Raw genomic sequence first — 22,230 nt, 5'->3', positions numbered from 1 at the left:
AAACGCAAAATGAAACCATGAAACACACCCAAGTTGAGCAAAAATTTCATTAAGCTGACGAAAAAAATTCACCTACTTGTGTCTACGTGCTCGAAAGTGAAATTACTCGGATTACTGGGTGGTAGATCAATTGAACCCGAACCAGAACCAGGTATAAACACCCCCATGTCGATTTTTGGCAAACTATGAACGGTTTTGGTTTTAGAACGAACGATTGCTGGGAAATCGACTTCTGGTTCTTCGAATTCTGCTTCACCTTTTCAACCAAGATATAGTATCGAGTTAGTTACAAATTATTAGCAGGTAACGAACGTAGAATAAGAAGAGGTACAAAGTGGATGTTCCAACCTAGAGCTACGCTTTCATCCAAATACAACACGTGGGTTTCCGTTTCCGATACACTGATTTCTACAAAATAAAAGAAAACAAAAATAGAAATAAAAATTCAAAGTAACCGTATGGATGAGAGTGATTTAAAAATAAATACTATTTAATATCAAAGCAGATAGTTCGTATTACTTATATTCTAAAAAATGATGGAAAAAGTGAAAAAAACCATTGAAATTTTATTCATCTTAAAAACATAACCGGTTAAAATGTGAACATGAGCAATATAAACATTTCATTTCGAAGCCGATTCAAAGGCACCATCGGTGTTTATTGATCAGATGCCCTTTAAGACTTCCTTTTTGTTTGGCCCGATACGAACAAAACTGGCATGAGAATTTCGGCTCCAATCCGCATTCGAATCTCAAATGCCTTCTCAAATTATCATAGTACGCGTAGCTTCGATTACACTTCGGACAACCAAATTTTTCGTTCGATTTAGTAGACTGCTTGTTCAAGTCTGCACCTAAAAGTAGAAAAAATTCATTCGTCAAAAAAAATCTTGCGATAAAAACATATCGTAGGGGTAGACCTATGGCTTATCTTGAGAATTTTTTTTTTTTGTTATCGAGGAAAACGAAATCTATAAAAAACTTTTGGCGAACTTTTTAGACAACCAGTACATGAAATCATCAATTTTGAAACATTTAATGTCAGATCATGGAGCTTTTAGCACTTGGAATCGGCGATTTTTCAAAAAAAAAAAAAAAAATGATGCAGATAGGTCTTAATGAGAGATGAAAAGTGGGCCGGCAAACCTCAGATTTCGAAGTGCACTAGCAGGGGAGTAAGGGGATGCTCAAATTAATGAAAATTAGTCAAAAACTATTCAAAAACTCAGCGACTTGACATGGAATGATCTACAAAAAACATTTTCTTCTTATGAGAAGTCAAAAAGAAAAGGGGATACTTTTGAAAACGTTTCTATCCAAATTTAAATAATATGTTCGTCAGGATAGATAGCGAAAAAAATTGAGAGGATTTCGACTGAACTTAAAGGAGACTTTCATTTTTAGTTGAAAGTTATGAGCAAAAAATATCAGGTCCAGAGCTCCAAAGGTGTCTCTAAAGAGAAGTGACTCCTCAAAAGCGGGGGGGGGGGGTTGAAAAATTGTGCTTTTTTCGCTACGATCTCTACCCACTCTGTTATAGCAGGTTCTGCGCCCACCTGGACCATTTCCTTCAAAACTCAAGACCGCTTTTAAGGTTCTACTGAGCGGTTGAAAATTTGTAAATTAATTTTTTTTTTTTTGGATTGCACCAAACCATCAAAGTACAGTGAAAGCTGCTTAATGTTATAACGTTTGTCCCAGCCTGCTTTGATAACAGTAAGTGGCTGATAAGTTGTGTGATTACTGATTATTTTGCAAATGGTAACCAATAACTTCAAATAATACCAACTTTCGACAAAGACGCAGTATAATTACTTACATTGAATGACAAAAAACAAGAATAATATTGTTGAATGTAAAATCTTGAATCACATCGCCACCATACTGAAAAATTTGATGACTGTTGTTCAAAATTGGACATTTCACCTCAAACAAATTAATTTTTCTGCAGCAAAAAAATTAAATCTAGTCAACTATTCATTCAAGAATATTTATTTTTTTTAATTAATTCAAAAATTAGACCTTTGTTTCCAATAGTAAGATATTTCTAATCATTAAAAATATGTTATCAAAAATCACTCCAAAACATTGATATCAGTGATATTACGGACATAACCAACAATAATTGCGACAAAATTTGGATGAATGACATGATGATCAAAGGATTAGTTAATCTAAACCTGAACCAATATTGTGCAACGCTACAGAAGTTGAACCTGGTTCAAGATTTAAACTAATTTCAACTAAACCAAAATTTAAACCTGCATTGTGCTACTGGGTCCAAGGGTATTCTCTACCTCTGTGAAAATGTTCAAAATATGAAGCCAATTGGTTCGTTATTTTCATCATTTGTTCATAAGATTGTGTGTAATCGAGTGAACAAATTTAGTAGTACTTATGTCCTGCACCCCGCTCCCATCAGAACTTTGGGCAGACATTTCTCCATGAATTTTCAAAGTTCTTTCAATTTTTTTCACCAATGCTAATACTTTTATCATTGAAAGCAAGGGTATGTAGCCATATTTTCTAATTTAGCTTTTCCAACAGAGATCTGAGCATCAGTAGTATCTCCATTCAATTCCCAATGACAGCCACAAAATGACATAAATCAAAAATATCTCGACATACCCTCGCTTTTGAATGTTTTCTGAGTAAAATAAACCAAACCCCATGAAAATCCGTCCAATAGTTTTTGCACAACCCCCGACCAAAGATCATAGTTTTTATCAAAAATTGCTACTGATAACAACAGGGGGTAGAGAATAGCCTTAACCTTGATAATAATAAGCGGCTTTTACTGCATATCACTTCTTTAGCTAGGAAAATATTTTGGAATGCAGTGATGCCAATTGCCAATTTTTTGGTCACCATTGCTAATTTCAAAAAAATTGAGAAATATGTAACTTACAAGCAAAAAACTCATACTTTTTTCAACTGGCAATAATTACCTAGAAATTGACACCATTGTGCTCTAAAATATTTTTGTGGTTTAAGAAATGGTATATTATTTTATTTTGATATTTTAGCATAAATACTTGCGAAACATTTCCAAAAAAAAATTTCAGAACACAAATTGACCTAAACTTACACAGATTGAATGTATTTATTTTCAACATTTACCTTCTAATGTATTCACAGATGTCTGAGCCAGTCGGTCAAGTTATAACACCAGGACATTTTCTTATTGGTAGAAATCGGCCCCTCTTCCAGAGCCAAGCGAGTTGCCTTTGAATATAAAATTATCAACTCAGTATCGAGCAAATGAAAGTCGAGTTTGAGATTTTTGGAAAATTTGGTCGCAAGATTATTTAAATCAACTGAGAGTACTTTGAACGTAGCCAGTTTTTTCAAAGCATGCTCGCTAGGGGCTGTAGCCAAAAAAACTACAATTTTTTTCTTGAAAATATCCCCTTTTTGAGAACCTATATCTCCTCTCCAGGGCCACCTCTAGACCTAAAACATTTTCTGAGTGACTTTCAACCCAAAATGCGAGTCTCCGCCAAATTTAGTCAAAATTCTTCGACATTTTTTTCTCCTTTTTACGACCTATCATACTTAATGTTTAACAAGACACTAAAACATAGGCAAAAAATAGATTAAAACATCAGAAACATGCAAAAATTGCATAAAACTTCACAATTGCATCAAATTTGAGCGCAAAAATCTAGAAATGACTGATGAATGCGCATGCGCAGTTGCAGCATGTAGATATGCGCGCGCATCGTCAAGCCAGAGTTTTCTTTATCGCGCATGCGCGTTTGTTTACTTCGAGATACAAATGATTTAGAACAGAGAAACAAATAAAAAAACAATTTTATTGATTACAGGGCTTCCAGAGCCAAAGTTGATAATAGAAAATAGAATAAGACGTATTTGTCATGTCACATGAACGTATCAATCAAAACCCAGGTGAATAGATATTGTAAATAAGCGAATAAACGATAACACGAGTAGTTTGATGTACAAGTTCAACATTTTCATTGAAAAATGCAGTCTTTAAGTTGAAATTTCATCAAACAACAGTCTTTGTTTTCCAACGTCCAATTCTGACCCTGCTCCCTTCCCTTTCTCCTCAATTTTCATCTAATTTCCAATAAACTACCCATTCACCGTGTGAAATGATTTCACAATAATTTAATATTAAACACGACGAATAAGTAAACGTGTAAAATAGAATAACAAGACGGCGTTAAAAAATACAACGATACGAATTTTTAAAATACTGAACAAGATATCCGCTAGTGTAAAAATCTACTCGTAGACTTCGATAATTCAAAAGTAATCACAAGTTACTCAAATTATGCATAATCAACTCTTGCGAATCACCGGTAGATTTAAGTATTACGCTATGTATAAATATCATGTGTCTTTTCAAATGCTCCTTTCTTTTAGCCCTATAAGGACACTGAGGACAAATAAAAGTACGATCGACTTCGCATTCGTATTTCTTATGCCTATACAAGTTGGCTTGCTTCGAATACGTACGTCCGCATTTATCGCAAGATACTCTCCGAGGTGCTATAAAGAATACTATAAGAACATAAAAGAAAAAAAAAAAGAAATCAAAAAATTAGTAAACAGATTTTAAAAGTTCCCAATGGAAAAATACCAATAACTAAACTTAAAAATCAATAACTACTGCAAAATAGTACAATTTAAAGTGAGGGAAAATCTGCATCATACGTATGTATTTTATTAGGTACAGAAAAAAATCATTAAAAAAAAAGCCAATGCATTCTCTTATTACATAACTCGACCATGCTTCAGAATCAAATGTCGTTTAAGATGTTCTTTCAGTTTACATTTATGTGGACAATGTGGGCAGGAGAATTGACGTTCTTTCCCACATTCGTATTTGGTATGGCGAAGAAGATGGCTTCGATGTCTGTACTGTTTTTTACAACCATGGCAGGTATGTTTCGGGCTGTCAATCGAACCTGAAAATGTAATCAAACTTGGTCAAACAGATGAAAAATTTCGATCAAGGAGTAATTTCCATATGAGGAATATGAAATTAAATTGATTTTTTTAAAAAAAAAACAGGAATAGTAACGATGTTTTCAAAATAGATATTTAATAAACGTTATGGTACCAAAATGAAAAATAATATAAAAACAAAAACGAAATAAAAACAAACTTAGGTAACGGAATATTTTCCAACATACAAAATTCAAAAATGAATACAACAATGTCACACGATCACGTTGTGTTTCATAAGAACATGCCTTCTTAAATTCTCCTTCTGCTTGCTTTTATGGGGGCAATAAGGACAAGAAAACTTGGGTTCCATTCCACATTCGTACTTTTGATGACGACTAAGATGGCTTCGATGCACGTATTGTTTTTGGCAACCATCACACGTATGTTTGGAGTTGTTTGAACCTGAAATTGTAACCAAAATTCGCCCTTCAGTAGATATCCTCAAATCACACAGGAAATTCCATTTGAGAAATGATGCGATTCAGATCAAGAACGACTTCGCCATATGAAATCTGCGAGTCTCGAATCGCCCAATTTTTTAACGTCTTATCAAAATTGGCCATTAGATTAATAGTAATTCCAACACAAAGGCAACAACACGAATTGAATAATTTTTTTAAGAAAGCAAAACTCGACAGATATCTTTCAAAGTATTCACAATAGATATTACAATAAATAAAAAAACTAACACCAAGTCATCTGATAACGCCACCGTGTTGGGAAATAACATGCCATTTGAGATTCTCCTTCAATTTGCTCTTATGAGGGCAATGAGGGCAAGAAAACTTGGGTTCCTTTCCGCATTCGTATTTCTTATGACGAAGAAGAGTGTATCGATGAACGTACTGTTTTTGACAACCGTCGCAAGAATGTTTAGGTCTGCAATTTGAACCTAAAATTTTGATCAAAATTGATTATTTTATACCACTGAATTCTGTGAAATCTACCACTCAACAAATAAGACAGTCAAACAATATTTTACGCTGATCTCAAAATAATCATGTAATTAACAATTCGCGAATGAAAAAATTTCAAGAAATTAACAAACATCACAATAAAAGAAAAATTAATCTAAATCCAAGCCACAAGTCACATGATCGAGCCATATTTTACAAAATATAAAATGAACACGATAATGGGAATATCATACGATCACTTTATGTTTATTAATAAGGTGTCTTTTCCAATGTTCTCTCAATTTACTTCTATGGTTGCAATAAGGGCAAGAAAACGAGGGTTCTTTTCCACATTCGTACTTTTTATGACGATAAAGATTTTGTCGATGTACGTACTGTTTATGGCAAACATCACAACCATATTTAGAGCTCTCATTTGAACCTGAAATTGGAAACAAAATTGTTCTTTCAATAAAAGACTCACATACTCGGTAATTTTCATTTTTGAAATAAGAAAGCGTGCGATTTAGATCAAGTAACGTTCATTATAGGGAATCAGGACACAAAAGACCACACAAAACTCAGATAAAGTCTTACAATTCCTCAGCATTAATCTCAAAATAATTATTTAATCAACGATTTCAATAAACAAAATCAACAAAGTGAATTGGAAAAATCGAAAAAAAAAAAAATCAAAAACTTTAACAGGTAATTTTTCAACAGTAAGTACATTACAATAAATCAAACACAGATATGGATCACATGATCACGTTATGTTTGACAACAACGTGACATCTCAAATTGCTTTTCAGTTTACTCTTATGGGAGCAATAAGGACACGAAAACATGGGTTCTTTTCCACACTCGTATTTTTGATGACGAAGAAGATCGCGTCGATGTACGTACTGTTTTTGGCAACTGTCACAAGTATGTTTAGAGTTGTTGTAATTGGAACCTGAAATTTGAAGCAAAATGGGTCATTCGAAAGAAACCTCGAATAAATTACGCGATTTCACATTTATAGAAATTCACTGTCTGCGACAGTCTGATTTACATACAAAAGGCAAAAGCTCAAACAAAAAAAATAAGTGCATATTCGTACTCAGCGTCCTCAAAAACCTACGAAACGATATGTCACACGATTTTTTCAATTTTTAGGAAATTTGGGGGCCAATAGGGGCACTGCAGAGGTCAATAAGAGCGCTGGAGAAGTCGAATCGAAAAAATGAGTTGATATTTGTATTCAGCACCCCCAAAAACCTAATAAACCACATGTCACACGATTTTTTCAATTTTCGGGAAATTGGGGGCCAATAGGGGCACTGGAGGGCTCAATGAGGGCGCAGTAGAGGTCAAATCAAAAAAAATAAGTTGAAATTCGTATTCAGCGTTCTCGAAAACCTAGGAAACGATATGTCACACGATATTTGAAATTTTTAAGAAATTTGGGGGCCAATGGGGGCACTGGAGGGCTCAGTGGGGGCGCGGTAGAGGTCAAATCAAAAAAATGAGTTGAAATTCGTATTCAGAGTTCTCGAAAACCTAGGAAACGATATGTCACACGATATTTGAAATTTTTAGGAAATTTGGGGGCCAATAGGGGCACTGGAGAGGCTAATAAGGGCGTTAGAAGGGTCAAATCAATGAAATGAGTCTATATTCGTATTCAGCGTCCCCGAAAACCTAGGAAACGATATGTCACACGATATTTGAAATTTTTTAACCAGCTGACCAAAATTTCGGAGCTCCAACCCCCCCCCCCCCCCGCGTTTGCCAATCGCATTACACAAAGTCCATAGTTGTAAAACTAACATAAATGTAGTATGCTTCCTGGATTCTGGAAGTACTATCAAAAAAATTGCCGAAAATTTCAAAAGTTCAAATTTTTTTAAAAAATGGGTGGGGGGATAAGGCCCCAAAATTTTGGCCAGCATGTAAAAAAATTTCAAATATCGTGCGACATATCGTTTCCTAGGTTTTCAAGGACGCCGAATACGAATTTCAACTCATTTTATTGATTTGACCCCTCCAGCGCCTTTATTAGCCTCTCCAGTGCCCCTATTGCTGAAATTGTGAGAATTGCTCATTCAATTAAGCCTCAAATAAGCAGTAAGTAAATTCCATCCAGCATTCATGAAAATAGGAAATTAGGCTATTTCGAGTCAACTTATCTGCCCCCCCCCCCCCGCCACCCTTTAGGGAATCTAATCTCAAAATACATCACTCAATACAGACTCAAAAAGTATATTTTATTAACGATTCAAAAACAAAACGAACAGAATAAATAAATAGGTACCTATAGAAAAATCTTACAAAATTTCAATAATAACATGACTATTTTTCAACACAGACTAGGACACTCGTAAATGAAAAATCCATAACAAAACAACAACAAAAATCTCACATAATAAACTCGTCTCTATGCACCACAGTAATATGCCTTTTCAAATTCTCTTTCAGTTTACTCTTATGAGGGCAACAAGGACATGCAAATTGTGGCTCGACTCCACACTCATAACGTAAATGTCTTTGTAAAGAAGCCTTTCTGAAATAAGTTCTAAGACACCGATCACACCTCACTCTAGAGCTCGTATCATCTTCGGCTAGGGACGCACTCGTACTTCCGTTCGAATCTAGAAAAAATCAGAATCAGTGTAACACATACGAACATGAGATACATTCGTAGTTAGTAACACCACAAAAACACTGAAACATGCAACACGAACAGATAGAATTTATTGTCTTCGAAAAAAAAGAAGAAACAAATAAAATACAATAAATAAATTTATACCTACATAATGAAGGCAATAATAATTTTACTCTGCAATATAAGACAAGTATATGCATTTTGAAAAAAAAGGAGCTAAAAAATATCATCTCGAAATTACAGACTCGTGTAAGTAATAATAAAATAAATCACAGTATTGCCACTACGTATATTTAGCATTTAGGTATCCACTGCAATATTATGTATACTATTCAAATGTATCCGTAGAGATCGTTTTCTGGCGAAATTTTTCGAACATATGGAGCATCTGAATTGCGGAGCTACGCCACATTCGAGTCTTAAATGAGCTTGTAAAGTTCGCTTATGTTTATAAGATCGAGGGCAATTTGGGCATAGGAAATATCTGGTGACTTCGTCTTGCAAGTCGCAAGGTTCGATCGTTGGCACGTTCTCGATAGCGAAACTAGAGTTTTCGACGAACTCTTTCAACGAAACCACATCCATGAGTTCCAGTTTTGTAGATTCTGATTCTGATTCTGAAAATGAATAATTATAGCGGCGAGTTAATAATGGTGCGAGTGAATCTTAATGAATATCTACGGATATGCGTTGGCAACATTGATGAAAGCTTTCACATTCATTGCAAACCCTACGCGCAAAATCATGATTACATACAACAAATACTTTTCAATCTTCATTGGTGGGTTTTTCGTTGCCTAAAATAATCTGTAAACAATAAAGATGGAAACATTTGCAAAAAAAATTCCAAAAGTTTAGATTTTTCTCAACATATTTCCAAATTTTGAACTCATCTGGGACCTGAGTGATAATAATTCGGGAGAAGGACTCAGAATTTCCATCATATTTTTTCAAAAGCTACGCCAAAATTCGAGATGAACATTCTGGTTGAAACCGGATTAGTTAAATTTCAAACAACAAAAACATACTTGTGAACACAAATTGTGAGTCTGGAACAAAAAACCAATTTTGGAAGTCCATCCAGAAAAATGTTCACCCAGATTGCGAATTTTCAGAAACCAAAACTGGTTCGACTGGTTATTCTCTACAATTTTATAACCAAATGACTAAACTTCCAGTCAAAAATAAATTGGTACTATCACACGATTTTTGCAGGAAATAGAGAAGAATGAGAGTGGGGAGTGTTGGAGGGGTCTAATCAAAAAAATGAGTCGATATTGGAATCCAGCACCCTCAAAAACCTAATGAACCACATGTCATACGATTTTCTCAGTTTTAAGGAATTGGGTGGGGGGGGTCAATGAGAGCGCTGAAGGGACCAAATCAAAAAAATTAGTCGATATTTGCATTCAGCACCCCCAAAAACCTAATAAACCACATGTCACACGATTTTTTCAATTTTCAGAAAATTAGGGAGCCAATAAGGGCGCTGGAGGGGTCAAATCAAAAAACTGAGTTGACATTCAGATTCAGCGTCCTTGAAAACGTAGGAAACGATATGCCACACGATATTTGACATTTTTTTACCCGCTGACCAAAATTTTGGGGCTCCTGCCCCTGCCCCCAACGCCGTTTTGCGAATCATATCACATCAAGTCTATAGCTGTGAATATTACATAAACGTATACTTCCTGGATTTTGGAAGTACTTACGAAAAAAATTGCCACAAAATTCAAAACTTTGAATTCGCCAAAACAATTTTGGAAGAGGGGGCAGAGCTAGAGCCCCAAAATTTTGGTCAATATATAAAAAATTGTCAAATATCGTGTGGCATATCGTCTCCAAGGTTTTCGAGGGTGCTGAATACGAATATCAACTCATTTTTATGATTTGATCCCTGCAACACTCTCATTGGGCCCTCAAAATCCCTAAAAACTGAAAAAATCGTGTGACATAAATGGTTTCTTATGTTTTTGAGTACTCTGAATACGAAAATGCACTCATTTTTTTGATTCGGTCCCTCCAACGCCCCCCCCCCCCAATCGGAGACCAAAAATCCATAAAACTTGAAAAAATCGTGTGACATACCTATGGTTTGCTACGTTTTCGGGTATGCTGAATACAAATATCAGCTATTTTTTATTCAGTATCCTCGAAAACCTATGAAACGATCCGTGCTGGCAATCTCAAAAAATTTCATAACATTTCAACCTTGAAACAATTCGACTTCCAAATGAAACCAAAAAATTAACAACGATAAACCTGAATACACATTTAATAATAAAATATTAAGTACCTTCACAATACTCCCGTTAAAAATAATACTATAAAAATAAAACCTACCAACGAAAAATATAATAAAAAAGAATATTTTAAACCATAAAATAGAAAAAAAAATGATACAAAATTCTTAAAAAAAAAAACAATTGAGACCTATTATTGAATTGGATTCAAAAAGCACCTTCTTTGAAGTAAATTTTTAAAAAAACAGCTGCCAAAAAAAAAAAACGAAAAAATAATGAGCAAAGGTAGTAACAAGGAATGTACGGATCACAGTCTATAATTGACAATCGATTGATTTTAACTCACAAAGAAATAATTTTCATTTTCAGACAATTTGGTTTGTAGGAAAAATAAACTCGAATTATATCAAAATTACATAACATTATAACGTCTAACGTATAAAGTGATGATTAACATAGTAAATGAAAAAAAAAAGAAAAAAAATTAAATTAAACAAAAAACCTGCCAAAACCCGAGAATTACTTACAAAAAATATTAACGCGTCGTTTAATAAACGACCTCTAACAACAATCAAATTGCACATTGGAAGCACAAATGTTAATATTGCACAACATTTTTTAAATCGAGAGAATATCTAAGGTAGGTAACCAATGTACAAAATATAATTTGCAACAATAAGATAAAGAAAAAAAAATTAAAATAAAATAAAATTAGTAACAAAATGGAATTGATTGGCGATCGCCTTCGTTAAATGAGAATAAAAAAATCAACATTTTTCAAAAGTTGCAAATTACGTAACACAGAATAAAAATTCGAGTAAATGCACACCACGTGTTGTGTGCTTGATTCAGTCAAGCCTAAACTTACCATAGGCCATATGTAAAAAAAAATTTGGAATGTATGAAATCCACATACAGTATAATGATTAACTTAAAAAATAATTTATCGTTCGGAATAGGTATAAATAAAAATATTACACAATAAAAAATTTTCGAAGTACATGAAAGTTGGCGAGTATTGCACTCTTCGATTCAAAATTTTTAGGGTTTAACAAAAATAAACTTAAAAACATACATATTTTTAGGAATATTATGGTCGGACCAAGTTAAGCTTTAGACTCAGCTTTAAGACTCCTGAGGAAAGCGGCGTGCTTATAATTGATATGAGTTTTGAGATTATCTCTTCTATAGAAATCCTTCAAGCAAATACCACATCTGTATTGTTTCTTTCGATCACACTCGTAACGAATATGCCTATACAAGTGATTCTTGTTACGATAACTTCGCGGACACTTGGGGCAGAAAAAACGACCATCGGCGACCGCTGGATTGGCTGGTGCGACGGCTGAAAACGAATACGGATCGAATCTAGTCCAGTACTGGAGACGTTCTTGGGTGAGCGAGTCAGCTGCTGCAGCCGCCGCTCTTACTACCGAATATAAAGGAGCTACACCCGAAGCTCCGGCTATTAATCCAGCTGAAAGTATAGAATAAAGTTTCATCAGGCGACTGTCATCTTTCATAGTCATCCACCGAAAAAATTAAAAACCGCCCATCTCCGAAATAAAAGTGAGTCAGATATCGTATAATTCCATGGTTAGAACATAGATCCCAAGTGTTAAAGAGCCACAGAGTGTCGAGATAGTTACAAAGTAAACATTTTTTTGGCGCTATATCGTACATTAATAAGACACGAGATTCGATGAATTGTGCCTTTTAGTTGTTAAAAACTTACCCAAGGGAATAGAAAAGCGATCCGTAACAAAACCTCCATGCATTAAGCGAAGTGTTAGTAGCAGCGACTTAAAGCACAATTACATATACGCTAAGTGGTCTTGATTTAACGTAAAGGTGAAGGTCTAGAGGTATGCGGTGTAAATAGTGTTTAATTAGATGATATAACACATTTCCACCATTTTTCTGTCGGATTATTGCTCGAAATAGCCGAATCTGAAACAAAAAACTAGCTTCGTTATTGTCACAGACTGATCAGAATTAATCACAAATGATCACTCGCTCATGGATCAGTATTCGATTATCAGTATTTTTTTCTCTTCTACAATGATCATCAGCTTTTTGTGACCTACCTCAACATGATCTGCCAAGGAACTACCACATACACTCCAATTCTCCTCGAATATAGATCAACTGGATAGTGGATACATTCCAATATTTACATATCAACTTCTAACAAAACATTTCCTCAATTCAAAAGAATGGCCCAACTGGACAGCGAAGAATCTGCAGTAACCTATAGAAAAGTTTAGTGTTATCAGCATGTATACTGCAAACTACAAATTTATAATCCAAAAATAGGGAAAATTGAGAATACATATCAACGTTGATCAAGAAGCTGAAGCTGATTGTCAATTCATTGCATAACCCATGAGCTAAGTTGGTGGGATGTCAAATGGGAAGAGTGCACAATTTGATGTCAATCAGGAAGTTGACTCCAATACTGAAAAGAACTGAAATATTCATAAGATTAGCGAATATCTGCAGAATTTTACTGTGTGTTTCAATGAACATACATAGATGTTCTTTCCAAAAATAAAATTCAATTGAACTGACAAGTTGGCAACACGGCAGATGTTAGAAGAGAGATCAAAGAATCACATGAGTCAGGAAATTTGTTGAGCTGGGAAACACTGATAAGAAGATACCTCAAATCAGCATACTAAAGAAAGACAGAGGACACTGGTTTTCTTATCATAATCACAGGGCAAACCCTGGAAGAATTGACAATGAGATAGAACAGCCCTTTGGAAATAAACTCAAATCAACATTCCCACAGAAGAAAAGACAATGGAAACTGGTTTTCTTATCAAAATCACAGGATAAAGATAATGAAATGAAATGGCCCTTTTGAAATACCATCAAATCAGTATAATAAAGAAAAAGATACTTAATGGAAACCGGTTTTCTTATCAGAATCACAGGACAAAGATGATATAAAATGGCTCTTTTGTAATTCCATCAGTAAAGGAAAGACTATGGAAACTGGTTCTCTTATCAAACCAGAAACTAGTGACAGTGAGAACAATTCTGAAAATATTTTTGACTTTAACCGACCTACCCCTAGAATATGCTTATAAATTCATTACCAACTAATATTTCCTACCAAATAATGGCAAATGAGAACATTGCGCATGAGCCAGAATCACATCAATTGCCATGTTGCCAATTTTATTTTCAACTTACTTTCACGGTTGCTAATTCCTTACAGGTACTTGAAAAGATCCAACATTCAAGATGAGTAAAATTTACAAAATGCGAAGAATTCATGAACAGGGTGTCTATCAAATCCAAAAAACCAAATTTTGTGTTTTTTCAGATCTTTTTCGTATGACAATACAGTAAAAGCTCGTTATAACGCTCCTCAAGGGACCGGGGAAAAAAACTGTTATAAGCCGAAACACGTTATAAGCAAAAGTCTCATTTTAACGCTGATGAGCATAATACTGCGAATTCTCATTTTAAAGCAAAAAGAGCGTAATAAAAGAAGTGGAAACGTGAACCTCATCTCAAGATTATGATGAAAAATCTAGAACTCTACTCTTTTGTAAAAACTTTAGGTACTTACCTGCCTTTTTTGTAAGAATTGTAATCAAGCTACTATTAAAGTTTGATAAGTTTATCAAAAAATCTCACTTTTTTTTGGCCAAAATCAAAAATAATTTTACTTGTTTGTATGAACTGAAACTGTTGAAAGTTGAAAAATAGATTTTTTAGCAAAATTTTGCCATAAAAGTTGTTTTCTTTGAGTAAAAATATAATGATGATATGGAGGGATAAAAACCCAGGTTTTTCGCATATGTACGGTTTCACCTCTAGAGCGCTCTGAACATGGTCATTTGCATACCCAAACAAGAGGATTTGGGTAATGAGGAGTGAAGGAAGTGAAAACTCTTCACTCCTTGTCACCTGAATTCTCATGTTTGGGTATGCGATTGACCACATTCAGAATGCTCTAGAGGCGAACCTCTGAAGCTGCATTTTTATCCCTCCATATCATCATTATATTCATACTCAAAGGTTGTTTTTTACTTTTTTTATAATCAAACCTGCAAAAATTGCAAAAAAAAACTGTTGTTGCGGCCACAATTTTTCAGAAAATGAGAATTTTTTACATGAAAGTACGCTTTTTTGTTGCAAAAAATTATAATCACTGATGAGCATTATATTGCGATTAATTTTACATTGGTTTAAATGGGGTTGTCTAGGTACTGGAGGAAATCAGCGTTGTAACTGAAAGTGTTATAACGAGCTTTTACTGTACCTATTCAGTTTTCTTTGTTACAGAAAAATAGATGTGCAAAAATATTTCAACCACGAGGTTTCTTGGTTTGATTTTTTTTTCATTTTGAAACTCCTTTCAAAATTTTGTACAAATTACGTGAAGATCATACTTACACTTTTAACGGGTTTTTGTACTTTTTTGCGTCATTTTTCAAGTATATTGAAATGCCTAGGAAAGTAAGTATACAGTGAAAGCTGCTTATTATTATCACTGTTAATGTTATTAAAATTGTTCGCTCCCAATCTTTTATATCTAATTGCATACATAAAATTCTATAAGTTATTGTGATCAGAGCATTGGATAATGTTATCATTTTCAACTGATTTTAATGGGACTTTTTGTGTTCTTATGTAATTTTAAGATGTTTTCAACACTTTTTCACTGTTCTTGTCTAATTTTTCCAAAATTTCAGAAGTTTTTTCTGATTGACATCATTTTTAATACTTTTTTATAATTTTTTGACATTTTAATTTAACCTATTTTCAACACTTTTTCTGGCAATTTTTACAAAATTTTAATTCAATGACTGTTGATGCACTTTTCAGAGGTATGATGTGTTTGTAAACTATGTCCAAATAAGCACCTTGAAAATTATTGTCCAAAAAATTCACTTTTTTTCCAATTGGGCTGGAACAAACGTGATCAACATTAAGCCGTGTTCACTGTATTACTATAGAGTAAAATACCTTGACGGATTGGTGCTGAGGAAAGGGGCAGTACTAATTTTTGATTTTAAAAAAAATCATTATCATTACCACTCATTATGTTGCAAATTTATATTGCCCATTCATTGCATATAAAGTGTTATCATCATCATCATCATCATCATCATGGAGTCCTATAACCGCAAGAGGTGGTTTCTTTCCACCTGCTCCAGAGTTGCTTATACCTACCTAACCTATTGTGTGATTGGTAATTTGCAAGTGGGGGTCATATGTTGGGCATATTCTGACTCCAATTTCATTTACATCGAGATCACCCTTCTTGCTCTCATCCATTATACACTTTTTGTGGCATTGTTTGTGATGATTTTGAGAATAATGTTTTTGTGTTAATTTGGAATTTAAATTTTTTCCCAGTTATAGTGATTTGGAATTCCTTCAATTTTGTGGAAAAAAAATTTTAGTGGTGGCAAATTTGAATTTCAGTAAATTGCCAATAGTGGAATAATTCAGTTAATGGAATGCAATGCGCTGAGAAAGACCATTTGTATCTTCTTATGTGCAAATTTTATCACTTATTATAAAAGAAAGTGGGGAAATAGAGCATTTCTTCTGGTTACACATAGTTTACTAATCTTAGCACAAAACTTCAGCAAAATTCAACAAAAATTGGATGGAAATGTTTTAAAGATGTTAAAACAAAATCATATGAAAACACAAAATAAAGATTTAAAATTGGTGATAAAACAAAATCATAATGAAAACACAAAATAAAGATTTAAAATTGGTGAAAATTGGCAAAAGATGGTGAAATTTTTGTAAAATTTTATAGAAGAAAAAAGTGTTCAAAACATAAAAGACTAAATGTAATTTAAAAAAACTGAAAAAGTACGAAATTCAACTTCAAAAAACACCAAAAAGCGATGAAATTTCAAAAAAATTTGGAATTTTATATTTTTTTAATGAATTGTTCCAAATAGTGGAGGCAAATAAGAAAAAATAAAAACATTTTTGGCTACCCAAGATTTTATGATGAAAAATTGTCAAGGGTGGTCCCCTGAATAATCCCTGAGAACTACCACCCCACAGACCCCTAGCTAATTTTTTTATGGGGGGTTGAACCCCCCAAAATGGGTTTTTTGCACTTTTATCCTCATGGGTTGATTTTACGTCGAATATAGCTTTATTTTTGAATTCTACGTCAAATTTCCGATCTAGTGATATATCAACTGTCCTTCTAACCCCAAGGGGGGTGGGGCTAGAACCATTGAAATTGGAGGGGGTTTCTAAAAAACACAAAAAGGCTATCGGCGCGTAAGAGGGGTGAAATGGCCCCCAAGAGCGTTCGGGTTGATACTAGTATAGAAGGTGGGTACCATCGAGAAACTACCGCGTGAAAAATTTCAGATCCACACCACCTCCCCTTTTTGGGGAACCTTTCTTTTCTGAAATTTCAATAGCACTTTTCTCAGCCCCATATTACCCGATTTTGAAAATTTTTCAATATGTTATGTATATCCTTAGTAGGTATCCCCTCAGAAATTTTCAACCCCCTCCCCTCGTATTTACCCCTCAAAATACCGTTTTTCAGCTTGTTTTATGGTTTTTATCAATAGTGAAAATTGAGGGGGCTAACTGCTCTGGAGAGGGGTAGATGAGTGCAGCAAAAAATCTGACGTCATATTCGTACTCAGCTGTATCGAATCATAAGAAAACGACACCCCACTTATTAATACTTGGTGATTTCCTCAAAATTCCCATTTTACCCTCAACCCTCCCTTAAACACATTTTTACACGATTTTGTAGAGTAAATACGAGGGGAGGGGGTTGAAAATTTCTGAGGGGATACCTACTAAGGATATACATAACATATTGAAAAATTTTCAAAATCGGGTAATATGGGGCTGAGAAAAGTGCTATTGAAATTTCAGAAAAGGGGGGTTCCCCAAAAAGGGGAGGTGGTGTGGATCTGAAATTTTTCACGCGGTAGTTTCTCGATGGGACCCACCTTCCATGCTGATATCAACTCGAACGCTTTCGGGGACCATTTCACCCTCCTCAGGCGCCTATATCCTTTATGTATTTTTAGGAAACCCCCCTTTTTTGAATGGTTGTAGTTCCACCCCCCTTGGGGGGAGAAAGACAGTTGATATATCAATAGATCGGAAATTTAACGTAGAATTCAAAAATAAAGCTATATTCGACGTAAAATCAACCCATGAGGATAAAAGTGCAAAAAACCCATTTTGGGGGGGTTCAACCCCCCATAAAAAAATTAGCTAGGGGTCTGTGGGGTGGTAGTTCTCAGGGATTATTCAGGGGACCACCCTTGACAATTTTTCATCATAAAATCTTGGGTAGCCAAAAATGTTTTTATTTTCGAAATATGATGCTAATTTGCCTCCACTAAAAATGATTTAGATAATTAAAGCTACCCACACATCCCACCTAAATGATGTTCAAACACCGGTAACTAGGTAGGATTTGAAATAAAACTAGAAAGTATAACATTCTTTATTATACTTCACAAATGAACGTAACAATTTATGGACTTTGAAAATAAATTCAAAGTACCAAAGAAAGAAGAATAAACATCAAAATGCGAATTGAACAAACACTCTCAATTCGAATTAATTATCTTAAGAAATAAAAATATGTAATGATAGAGAGCTCATCTGGTATTAAATATTTTAAAAGAAAATTTCTTAAAAACTCTATTTTTATTTGAAAGTCGATTATTCTCATAACTTTCAACACAACCAAAGACATGATATAACAACTTGATCACATCAAGTTACCTACTTAATTTCAATCTAACTTTGAAATTTGCAAATTCTTGCATCAATTTCTAAACCGAACTTTTTTTTCTAAATTTTCAAAAATAAACAATTGATATGAGCTTAAAAACAAACATTTTTCATGAAAATAGTTGTACATTGCTGACAAAAAAAGGGGGAATAAAATTATTTTTAGGCAGACTTTTTCATAGGAAACAAGATGAAAACATTCATCGTGGATTTTTGAAAAACCAATTTTCATAAAACTATAGAAAATAAAGCCCCCTCCCCCCCAAGAATTTTATTTAAATCAGTACCGTATGTAAAAAAAAATGCAACGTTAAAAAGTTAGCAACAAAATTTTACATAACAAAAAGGGAAAAAAATTGGAAAACTTACAATATAATGTTAAAAAATTGGATCCATTTGCGATAGATACTGAGACCTAGCCACCCATATATATATATTCAATGGAAAGGGGGGATGGGGGAGGGGAACAAGGCACACATACCGCACCATGTAAATTTATACAAACAAACAAGCGACTTGTCATCAAAAGCAACAATATACTGATACGACTATGAATGTAGATGAAACCTTTTCAATTATCACAATAAGCATATCCCTATAAAATTTAATAGAGATATAGGTATATAAAATGTATGGCAAAACGGTTATGTGAAAGTACCACCATTTTCCAATATCACATTTACATTTTTTCTAAACACTACATAAAAATTTACGAGGTAATGAAAGGTACTCGTTTCATACTACATATATAAATGTAGAATACTGACGAAGGAGAAAACAACAAGATAATGCATAAAGTATTAGAAATTTAAAGCTAAACATTACAGGTTACTATTTTAACACTACGTATGGGAGACAATCGAGCAACATTGTGCATAAAAAAATATCGAATTTATGACACACTGTAATCCAAGTACGTAGGATGGCAGAGTTACACTGCCAGGGAGAAATCAGTTGACAACCTGCGTTCGTTTTCATTCTCTCTGAAATTGTAACTGTGTTCATCGTGGATTTCGATAGGTCTCCTATAAGCGTTTTCATCCCATCTTTCGATGATTACTCCTTGGATGCATCTGGAGTATCGACTGAGATCAGGCTTCGGTGTAGTTCTTTTTCTCGCAACCGCTTTCGGTTTCGCGGCACCTTTCTTATTCTGAGATCGTTTAGCTTTCAACGGAGGTTTACGACGAGGAGAGTTGAATTCGGCTCGTTTCTGGTGCTCCGAGTAGAGCGGAAAAACGCTTTTCTTCTTCAGGTGGAAATTGGACAAGAAATGTAGTTTTTCCGACTCGTTGATTTCGGATTCGTTTCGGTGTCTGTCTAGCCGAATCATGAACGGTTTCAAGTCGAAGGCTTGTTCGAGATATTCTTGGAAGCTATCTCGACGTCTCGCTGTTAGTTTCTTGTTGGTGAGATTTTTCTTACGCGACGATTTGCGCAAGATCTTTCCACGAGCTCGAATGATGACTGATCCGTGTTTAACGACGTCGGCCGGTGTCTTGGACTTGGCCGAGGTCTGTTTGGTGGGAGGAGGATTCTTCCACGGTGCCGAGGCTATAAACTGGTCGACCATTTCGGCAGGAGTAACGATGTGCGGAGGAGGAGGTGAAATGCTGACGGGACTTGGGCTAGACTCGGAGGTGAGCCGATCTGACAACGGTTCTACTCCGCAATCGATTTCAGCTTCTTTCTGTTCGAGTGAGATGACCTCGACTTGCTTCGGAACGTTGTGCTGATCCGTTTGGTGGGTATCGGTAACGTGATTCGATGGATGGGGCGAGGCAACAGGTGATTCTAAACACAGCTCGATATCGGATAAGTCATCCTCCGAATGGATCATGTCGGTTGGACCATTGAAGATTTCCGAATGATTGTTTTCAACAATCATTTGGCAAACTTGCGGGCCATTTTCGACGTTGGGATGGATTTGGCCGATGTTGGTGGCGGAATCTGCCAAAAGTTCTTCCTCGAACTGTTCGTTGGTTTCAGGTACTTGAGAATCGGCACCGTTGCTAGCGATATCGACAATCATTCCATTATATGAAGAAGTATCGTCGGCAGCAATAGTACTCGATTCGTTGTAGTCGGCAATTGCAGAACTGCCTTCGACATCTTCGACAGTATTTTCAACCCCATTCACACTGACTGGACTCGGAATGTTACTGTCTTCGATATCTTCGGTGATACTTTCAACCTCGTTTTCACTGACTGGACTCAGAACGTTATCATCTGACAAAGAACCGCTTGAAGGTGAGATAGACCAATCAGAGTTGTTCAACTGTAACGCCAATGGAGAACACATCTCCACATCATTTGGTTCAGTTTTCACCCGAATACATTCTGTAATAAGAAACAATTCACAGAATGACTATACAATTATTGGTAGAATCAATTTTAAAGAATGATCAAAAAGCAATGGAATAAGCTACGAAGCTAATAAAAAATGAGAAACTACACGTTTGGACACGCGTCATGCAAACAAGTTTTCAAAAACAAAAAGATGCTAGTACTTACTTATTTGAAATAAATTCATGGAAATGGTGAGAAAAAATGCGAAACGAATCGAGGTAAGTGTTTTATTCGAATAAATAACGATACAAACTTAAAAACTAATAGTGGAATCACCGCAGCAAATCAGTTCTCAGCTGTTGATAACTTCAGCAAGCAACCAATAATTTCTGCAACACCGCCATGATAACACAATTTCAGCAAACAGCCAGTAATTTCTGATATTCCGCCAAGATAACCATTGATCTCGATCACATCCTCCAAATCTACAACCTGAAACAAAATTCCTCAAACACACAACCTCGAACTGCACCACAATCCTAAAAAAAATCACCTGCAAGCAAAAAAATTACACCCTACACAACGCAAATTGACACATCAGAAGTGAAAATACATCGAATAAAGTGCAACAGAACGATAAACATTGGTAAAAAGATAAAAGTAACTTTCAAATTGTACCATATACTCACATAAAATACACAATTAGAAAACCATAATTGTATTTTTTTTTTTTTGTACCTTCGCGGCGCCTACCTGAACACGAAACAGCTCAAATTATTCATCAATGTACATTGCACACCAACTACAGCAATATGTACATTGCAAAATAAACAATCGAAGTACTGACGCGATGAAAATGTACACTTCAAAAGTGTACGTACTTATTGATGACTGAAATGCGCGCGCATTGTGTTTCGCACATAGGTAGGTAGCTAGGTACCAACCTACTTTAAAAAATTCTGCAACAAGCATAAGCAAGGAGCGAAGCAGTGAAACGATGCGCAGAAGTTGACCTCGTTTTCAAGTACACATAACAAATGCAGTTGCTGTTCAAGAACAAAAATGTACCTATAATGTTTCTGACTAGAGCATTCAATTTTCACAACTTTTATACTTTTATCTGTGAGAGAGTAACTTGCAGCTAATCAGATTGTGTGTTTATAAAGTGGAAAAACATCTGATTGCCAGGGAGCTTCATCATCAGTCAACTTTTGCAAGGTCATATGACAGCACTCGACCCAATTTTCTAATTTTACTGCAGAATGTACCTTTCAGCCAATCAGATTGTGAGTTCACAAAATGAAAAAAATTCCTGATTGGCTGGGAACTTAATTTTCAGCAAAAACATCTCGAATAGAATTTGGAAAAAATGATAAAACAACATGGGGTGCATAAGTCTGTAAAAA

At 34.8% G+C, this 22,230-nt stretch overlaps 2 protein-coding genes across 5 annotated transcripts in view; both read right to left on the bottom strand.

Annotated features, from left to right (window-relative positions):
- LOC135837499 (longitudinals lacking protein, isoforms H/M/V-like) overlaps positions 1 to 22,230 on the bottom strand; it is a 186,121-nt gene that overhangs the window by 65,921 nt on the left and 97,970 nt on the right. The window contains exons 6-7 of one of the 3 annotated variants that reach the window (XM_065352801.1): positions 349 to 408; positions 77 to 256 (exon numbers count right to left, since the gene is read on the bottom strand). The exons of 1 other annotated variant lie outside the window; for it this stretch is intronic. In XM_065352801.1, the coding sequence (XP_065208873.1) occupies positions 77 to 256; positions 349 to 408 (240 nt within the window). Of the gene's footprint in view, positions 1 to 76; positions 257 to 348; positions 409 to 18,878; positions 20,876 to 22,230 lie in introns of those variants that run through there. One more of the 3 variants, XM_065352799.1, reaches the window with a different exon arrangement.
- Positions 10,782 to 16,452, bottom strand: LOC135837509 (early growth response protein 4-like). Of its 2 annotated transcripts, XM_065352817.1 has the most exons (4): positions 13,098 to 16,452; positions 12,853 to 13,016; positions 12,501 to 12,715; positions 10,782 to 12,242 (listed from the first exon to the last, which is right to left on the bottom strand). In XM_065352817.1, the coding sequence occupies exons 3-4, from the start codon at positions 12,541 to 12,543 to the stop codon at positions 11,872 to 11,874; spliced, it is 414 nt and encodes a 137-aa protein (XP_065208889.1). In that variant the 5' UTR covers positions 12,544 to 12,715; positions 12,853 to 13,016; positions 13,098 to 16,452; the 3' UTR covers positions 10,782 to 11,871. The 2 variants fall into 2 exon arrangements, with proteins under 2 accessions (XP_065208889.1, XP_065208890.1); XM_065352818.1 differs by having other exon boundaries at positions 12,853 to 16,452.

Source organism: Planococcus citri, chromosome 2, assembly GCF_950023065.1.
Source record: "Planococcus citri chromosome 2, ihPlaCitr1.1, whole genome shotgun sequence".
Lineage (NCBI taxonomy): Eukaryota > Metazoa > Arthropoda > Insecta > Hemiptera > Pseudococcidae > Planococcus > Planococcus citri.
This window is presented reverse-complemented; position numbering and strand designations above follow the sequence as displayed.